At 46.4% G+C, this 8,329-nt stretch overlaps 1 protein-coding gene across 2 annotated transcripts in view; it reads right to left on the reverse strand.

Annotated features, from left to right (window-relative positions):
• PCDH10 (protocadherin 10) overlaps positions 1-8,061 on the reverse strand; it is a 42,399-nt gene extending 34,338 nt beyond the window's left edge. For both annotated transcript variants that reach the window (XM_047799325.1, XM_047799324.1), the window contains exons 1-3: positions 4,602-8,061; positions 2,980-3,038; positions 2,316-2,422 (exon numbers count right to left, since the gene is read on the reverse strand). In XM_047799325.1, the coding sequence (XP_047655281.1) occupies positions 2,316-2,422; positions 2,980-3,038; positions 4,602-7,235 (2,800 nt within the window). In that variant the 5' untranslated portion in view covers positions 7,236-8,061. The remainder of the gene's footprint in view (positions 1-2,315; positions 2,423-2,979; positions 3,039-4,601) is intronic.
• Positions 8,062-8,329: the final 268 nt, after the last annotated feature.

Below are 8,329 nucleotides of genomic sequence, written 5' to 3' on the forward strand. Positions count from 1 at the left end.
GAGAAAGTCATTAAGTAAATGCATCTTATTCTCTCCATTTAGGGCTTTATACTTTAAAAAGTAAACACTTCAAAGTCATTTTTACAATAACATTAGACATATTAAAGCTGACTTCAATTCAGCACACAAAAGGTATGATTACTTATTACAATTCTAAAACAGCTATTGTTGTGCCTCATATGTTGTGGCTGCCCTATAACTGCTAATAAAATAGACGTAGAGATTATTAATTCTGTAATACTTTTACATGTTTGGTACTTAAAAATAGAAAAAAGAATTTGCCATTTTGATAAGAAAAATAAAAACTGCCTTGCTTTTAAATATGTTTTCGGAACACAATTTAGCATTTAAACTTTCCTGTGAATGCTTTGACATCTCAAATAATTTGAAAAAAATTACCAAAATGGCAACATTGAGTGCCATTGAAATAAAACAGCTACTGGTAAGGCACATTAATAAAAATATATTCCCGTCCATCTTCCAAATTTAGCACTTTTTTGCAGATGTTTATTCATTTCTCTTTCTTCAGTTAGGTTATTATGGCTCATTATGTCTTAAAGACTAAACTAATTGAAATGTTCATTGAGATTGGAGTGCTACAGAAAAAAGCAAAGTGGGAGGGTGGGTGAGAAAGGAATAAAATACACCCAAGGAAACAGCAGCGGATACTCTATTTTTTTTAAATATTAAACCATTTTGTTTCAAAAGTTTTAAAAGGATGACTATTAAATTAGAAACTGAAAAAAGAATAGGAATGAGTAATTCTGAATGTTCAGCTTTTAAAAGATAACAATAAATCATATGTCATATATAGGCCAAAAATGAAAGGGACTTTGTACTCAGATATAAACTTCTGGCAAGATCTGGTTTGTTGTCAGGTTCCCAGACACTAAATAGATGCCCTGTTCACTTAGCGTGAAGGCCCGCAAGGGGCAGGGACCTCCGGGGATTCTTGGCAGTTCTCAAGTCTCATTAGGTCTGCATATTAATGACTTGCAGCAATATAAAGAGACCCTTGAGCAGCCTTTTTTCCCCCTCCTCCCGCCTGCATTTCCCAAGGCTAAGGCAGCCTCAGACACAGCACACATTAGCCAAGTGAGAGGCTTGCAGCCACCACTGCTGCCAGGCGACCATGGGGCGGATACTGCCCTTTGACACACTGCCTCAGTACCATTCAGAGGTTCACAGAGTGTGTTAAGGAATGGGTGCTCTCGAGGATCAATGTTACCTTGACAATGAGGACCCCTCACTCTACACTTACATCAGTAACCAAAATAAAGCTCAAAGCTCAGGTAAATGAAGTTGGACCTTCAGACAGTCCAATGATAGGCATTTTTATGTTACGAAAGTTAGCTTGCTTTTGCATTCCTTTATAAGTGTCAGATAAACAGAAAACTCATTTGAAAAAGATAAAAAAAAAAAAATTGACAAGCACCCTTCATAGGTGAAGTGCAAATGTAATGGAAAGAAAATCCCAAACCTTGTGAAAATATTTTCGTTATTTTAAGGTTACTATTTTATTTATTTTAAGTGTTTTCTTTAAGTATTAGTAATTAGAGTTATTAGGTCCTATAAAACTTAAATGGTGAATTTATACAGAAAAAAAGTAAAGTAAAACAAAGTAAAAAATAACTCTCACATTGCACCCCCATGAGTGACTACCATTAAGCCCACATAAAAATATACCTACAGTGCATCTTCTCACAGGTCATGGATACTGTTGAACATATGAGGATATCTAATATGCTTCAGAAAATACACATTATTAAATGTGTAATAATGTCCTGAAGCCCAAGAACCCAGGAATGGAAATCCTCCTTTCAATATAGTCATGATTTTAATCATTCTTTCCCTCATTCAATAGTTGGTGGCTTGCAAAATGCATTGCTCTGGAAAGAGAGAAATTTGAATTCTGTTCCCCAATCATCCACTTATCCTCTTGTGACCTTGGCCAGGTTGATCAATTTCATTCATCCTTAGGTACCTGATCCATAAACAAGTCTGATAATACCTTAATTGACTGAAGAATGAGGGCTGGACCAGGTGAGAAATCTCAGGCTTCTTGCATGCAATATGATCCCAGTAAAGAACATTATGTAAGGAAGAAATGTTTCACAGTCTAACACACTAATGAATTTTTAACTTTCATTCTCCAAAGGAACATTAAATTTTTACAATCTGCTTTGAGTACATGATGATTATCAACCTGTAGATTTACTAACACTAAAATTTACCTAGAACATCCTCTTCTCACGATTTATTAAAAAAAAAAAAACCAATTATAAAAGTCTTCATTACCCTTTGATCACACTTACCAGCTGACTGGCCGCGGTTGGTGGCATCATGATCACTATCTCCCTGCTCACTGTCTCCATGACCACTGTCCTTAGAGCTTACTATGTCGGCTTCCTGGAATGCAGAACTAGAAATACAAAAACGTGAATATTAAAATAAAAAAGGTGAAGAAACACAGAAAACATTCTTCTGCCACCACATGGTCACTGGTGGTGCTGCAGAAGCCTAGAGGTCTCAGATGGCTTTATTTCTGCTCAAAGGTAGTTTTCATAACCTTAAGCCTAACTATCTAAAACTGAGCATTAGCTGTCAGCTTGAGCCCTTAAGGGCATGTAAAGTTTAGTCATTATTCTATGATTGGAGCTAGGCATCTGTTTATATCATTTTCATAAAATAGATGCATGTGTGTATATCTGGAACAGTTATGAAGATTATCAGAAGCAGTGTATGAGTGTAAATTGACAAACTATTCAAATATACTTAGTAGTTGTATATAAATGACAAATTTTTTTAAAAATTTAAAATTTATTGTCTAGGAAATTTAATCAGTATTTATGTCCTGCCCTAACTGGAAATACTTTATCCATTTTCTATTTTAATATTGAATAATATACCTAATTTCTTTTTTAGTAGGTAGTCATTTGTCCATACACCAAGCTAGAAAAAAAAAAAAAGATTCCATACCTGTTAACTCGGCGAGGTCTGTCAACTAGATAGCTGAGCTCTGCTCGCTGGTGTTTAGTCTAGAAAAAAAATAAATAAATCAAAAGCATTTGAATGCTGAGGGTTTAACTAACAGTCTGCTTTGGAGGTTAAAAACTAATTCTAGCTTAAGTAATTGTGTACATTTTTGTGAATTTCTAGGCTGTCCTAAAACTTCAGACTAGTGATTGCTGGGTAAAGGCAAGAAGATATTCAGAGACACTTCAATCTAGATTTTCAGTAAAGGTTAAAAAATGCAGAAATCAAAGGCCAATTTTAAATTGTGTGTGTGTTTAAGGAGAGAATGAAAATGATCTCATAGCTGGGGCTCATAAACTATTGTTTCTAATAGAGTCAACCTAGTTATAGGCTGCAGTCTTTCTTTCAGGGGCCTAAAAATGTGTTTAGGTGCATACTGGTTGACACAAGAAAAACAGCACGCTCAATAAGCAAAAAGTTTGGATATTTTATGGAATTATTTTGTTGTTTATTGTCAAAATGTGCTTAAGATACAAATGAGCTGTACAAATATTCATGAAAGTCAATAATATCTAAGATTCAAATAAAATAACCTGCCACGAAAGGAGTTCATAAGCCTCTTTCCCCTCTAGCCCAATTCTTTCCCCCTCCGAACACCCTCTGCTTTCTCCTCCCGCCTCCACCACCCACACACCTTTTCCGGTCCAAACTTTCTTTTACATGAAACAACTCTATTCTCCCCCTCCCTCCCTCCTTTCCACTTTGCCACTTCTCCATCTTATAAAAAGAAATAGGAATTGACAAGCCAAATTCTTAGATGAAGAAAGCCAATAGCAGTAATTTTGACCAAAAAAAGGTTGCAAGAAAGTGATTATTAGCCTAAAGATATATTTAAGACAACAATTGTTTAAGCCTTTCGTTAGTTTAAGCTTACAGGGGTTTAGCCAAAGCAACTTCATTCAAATTCACACTGTGTGGGCCTTCGGCTTCAAGAGCGTCTGTAAATGCTGTCCAGAGCACAAGTGAAGGCTTTTCTGCAACCCGAGTTCAGAGGACAAGGATCTGATAACTTATTCACTAAAACATGCATTCGAGTTCAGACAACTGTGCAACGTTAAACAATCTATATCTTACTTTTACACGCGACTGAAAGCATCGATAAACAAAGCAAAACAATTAACTTTATTAACGCCCAGGGCAAATGCAAAGAGAAAAAAATCCTTTGCCAGTGCCAGAAAGTCCCTCCAACCGCATTTCCCTCTCCCCCGCGCACTTTCCCCTTTCCCCCCAGATTTCTAAGGGACGTGACTGAAGAGGGTCTCAGGCTTTTAAAGGAGAGATGCCAGAGGGAAGTAGGAAGGTCCAAGGCGGCAAAGCACCAAAGGAGGGGGATGAAAATAAGCGTGGAGGGGTGGGTGGAGTGCAGAAAATTAGGGACACCACGAAGTTTAAGTTATACACGAAGGGGTGGGAGAGGTGATCCCCCAATTTCTGACCCAACAAGGAAACAAGTAAGCTAACATCCTAAAAATAAATACACAGTGCACCAGAGATACAAGGGCCGACTAGAGGAGGCTTTCAGATGGAGGAGATGAGAGATGGTGGTCCTTTCGCTTCAGCCTTACCTCGTTGGACAAAATGCTTCCGTTGGAGATGATGTCAGGCTGCTGGTCTGTGTAGCCAGTGACGATGGCCCCGCAGGGGTTGTGCTCAGTGTCCGTACTCCTGGAAGGGCTGCAGGGTTTAAGGAACATCAGATCGGTCTTGGCGGACTCAGGGGTCAGGCAGACCTGGTAGCAGTAATTCTGGTTGTGGTGATGGGAGCCAAAGCCCCCGGACTCCTCCACCGGCACTTGGGCCGGGTTACTGGGTACATTGGAGCTTTGCACCAGCATGATGTCCGACTTGCTGAGTTTCTTCTTGCGCGCTCGAGCTTGGCGGCCGCAGCAGGTCGAGCCCCCGCCGCCACAGCAGCAGCAACAGAGGCAGCAGTCGCTGGCCAGACACGTGTAGATGTTGAGCTTCTTCTCTTTCTGGCAACGCACCGCAAGCACGATCATGGCCAGCAGGAAAATGAAGGACACCGAGCCCAGCGCAATGATGAGGATGAGGGTGAGGTCCAGCGAGGTCTCCCCACCGCCAGAGCGACTCGGGCGTTGGTGCTCCCCTGAACTCCCGCCACCACCCCCGCCCCCACCCTGGGGCTCGACTGCGCCATCCACCAGCTGCACCACCAGGGTGGCGGTGGAGGACAGAGGAGGCTGCCCATGGTCGCGCACCTCGATCACCAGCTCATAAGGCCGCTGGGGGTCGCGCTTGGCCGGCACCCGCCGCGCTGTGCGAAGCTCCCCGGTGCGCCAGTCCATGCGGAAGAGGTTCATTTCGTTGCCCCGCACAATGCTGTAGGTGAGCCGGGCGTTCTCGCCGTCGTCCGCGTCCACCGCGGCCACGCGGGTCAGCAGGTAGCCCGGCTCCGCCGAGCGGGGCAGCACCTCGCGCGCCGGAGTCCCGTTGCGCCCTGGAAGGGGCGCCACTATGGCAGGGGCGTTGTCGTTCTGATCCACGATGAGGATGTTAACAGTGGCGTTGCCAGCCAGCGCCTGGGGGCTGCCGGCGTCCCGGGCTTCCACCTGGAAGCTGAAGTCCTTAAGCTGCTCATAGTCGAAGGAGCGCAGGGCGTACAAGTAGCCGTTCTCGGAGTTGATGGACACGTAAGTGAAGACGCTCATGCCCTGGATCTGGCACTCCAGGATAGAGTAGGCTAGCTGGGCGTTGGCGCCCTCATCACGATCTGTGGCGCTCACCGCGTAGATGTAGGCGCCAGGCACGTTGTTCTCGGTCACATACACGTCGTAGACCGGCTGGCTGAACCGCGGTGCGTTGTCGTTCACATCTGACACTTGTACCTGTATTGACTTACTGGTGGAGAGCGCAGGCTCGCCCCGGTCCCGAGCTACCACGGTTAGGGTGTAGGAGTCCCCCGCCTCTCGGTCTAGAGGGGCCTCGGTCACTATAGTATAGTAGTTTTTGAAGGAAGACTTGAGGCGGAACGGCACATCCCCCAGCAGCTCGCATTGCACCTGTCCATTCTCCTCTGAGTCGCGGTCGGTCACGCTGAACAAGGCCACAACTGTGCCGGGCGCCGCGCCCTCGCTCACCGCCTCCTTCACGGTGCTGAAGCTGATCTCCGGCGCGTTGTCGTTAGCATCCAGCACTCTCACTATCACCTTGCAGTGCGCGGGCACGGCGTTGGGGCCCAGGTCCTTGGCTTGTACGTATACTTGGTACACCGGGCTCTCTTCGTAGTCTAGCTCGCCGCTCACCTCCAGTCGGCCAGTGCGAGGAGAGAGTCCGAAGAGCTCTCGCGCCCGGGGCGAAATGTGGCTGCTGAAGGAGTACACGACCTCACCATTCTGGCCCTCATCTGGATCTGTGGCATTAAGCTGGATCACGAGCGTGCCCGGCGGGGAGTTCTCCGGTAGGGACACAGTGTAGACGGGTTGGTCGAAGGCGGGCACATTGTCGTTGGAGTCCAGCACTCGGATGGTGAGTAGGGCCGTGCCCGTGCGCTGCTGCTGGGGGAGCAGGCCCCCTCCCCCGCCTCCTCCTCCTCCTCCTCCTTCTCCTCCTCCCCCTCCTCCCCCGTCCACCGCGGTCAGCACGTAGCGGTGCACCGCTTGCTGCTCTCGGTCCAGTGGCTTCTCCAGCACCAGCTCGGCGAATCGGTTGCCATCCCCCTGGGTCTGCACGTCTAGGGAGAAGTAGCTGTTGGGGGTGATCTCGTAGTCGCGCAAGGAGTTCGTACCCACGTCTGGGTCGAATGCGCTCTCCAAAGGGAAGCGAGTGCCTGGCGTGGCGCTCTCAGAGATTTCCACAGTCAGGTCCGGCTCCGGGAAGGAGGGGGGGTTGTCATTGATGTCCAGCACCTCAATCTCCACCCGAAACAGCTCCAGGGGGTTCTCCAGGAATACCTCTAGGTGCAGGACGCAGGAGGGACTCTGCTTGCAGATTTGCTCGCGGTCAATCTTCTCGTTCACGTACAGCACCCCAGTCTCCAGGTTGAGGTCCAAGTAAGGGGTCCGAGAGTTGGGCGCCGTTTGAAACCCGCGAGCTGAAAGTTTTGTAATGTCCAAGCCCAGATCTTCAGCGATATTCCCCACGAAAGTGCCATGTTCCTGCTCCTCCTGCACCGTATAGTGAAGCTGGGAAAAGACTCCTTCTACCATCCAGAGCAAGGCAAAGAATAATAGCACAATCATCTCCAAAGGGAAAGGAAGCAGCTTCCCGCAGCCAGTCAGCCACCCAATCACCTCCCCCACCACCACAAAAAAAAAAAAATCTCAAATAAAAAATATGAATAAAAGTGAGCTGTGTGGGGGGCTGCTGTGGCTCTTTCCTTAAAAATCTATTCCTTCTGCTTCATTTTAGGGTTTCACCCAATTCAGCCTCATTTTTCAATCTTAGCGCAGGAAAGGTGACAGGCGTCCCCTTTCCTCATCTGTAGTCTTGACACTGACCAATTAATAAAATAATAATACAATAGTCAGCGTCCTTTATTCCGACAGTCTTGGCGCAACGCGGCGCTGGCAAATCCCAAGGAGGAAATTTCGATATTTCAAGACTGTCCTCGGTTCGTCTTCTTGCTGATGGGAGGAGAAGGAAAAGGAGGAGAAGGAGGAGGAGGAAGATGAAGAGGAAGAGGAGAAGGAAGAGGAGATGCTGTTGGCACCGCTGAACATGCCTCTTAATGTCAACGGCTGGCAAACGCAAAAGGGCTTACAAACAGCGAGAGAATTTTGTGCCGGAAAAGAATAAAACGGCTCTGCAGCATAAAACTTTCATTCTCTTCATTTCTCCGGATGGATGTTCTTCTTGACATTTTTTTCTTCTTTCGCTCTATTTGTATTTTTTGGCTTTCATAGTCTTGTCTCTCTCTGTCCTCATTTCCACCGTCGTTTGCCTCTCTGTAAGTGTGATGAGCAGTTTCTTTTCTGCTGTTTCCTTCCCAAGCCTCTTCTTCCCTCTAACCTGTCTCTCTTCCTTCCAAGTCCTTCCCTCCTCCTGCCTCAGTCTCAGAGCCTGTGATCTCGGCTAGCAGTTTCTGAGCTCCGAGCGCTCTGCTTCTCTGTTTTTGCGCAGCGCCCTCATTCTGCCAACCAATCGCTGAGGAGCACCACCCACCGAGCCACGGCTAATTGGCCAAACTGGCCGTCAAGCAGGCGCGTCACGCAGCAACTATGCCGGGCGGGATAGAACCCGCGCCCAGGCTTCTGGAGTGAGTGTGAGTGTGAGAGCGAGAACCGCCCCACAGGTCCCGAGGCGCTGGCTGGGGACTCGGCCGCGGAAAGTTCCC

This window comes from Phacochoerus africanus, chromosome 10 (assembly GCF_016906955.1).
Source record: "Phacochoerus africanus isolate WHEZ1 chromosome 10, ROS_Pafr_v1, whole genome shotgun sequence".
Taxonomy (NCBI): Eukaryota; Metazoa; Chordata; class Mammalia; order Artiodactyla; family Suidae; genus Phacochoerus; species Phacochoerus africanus.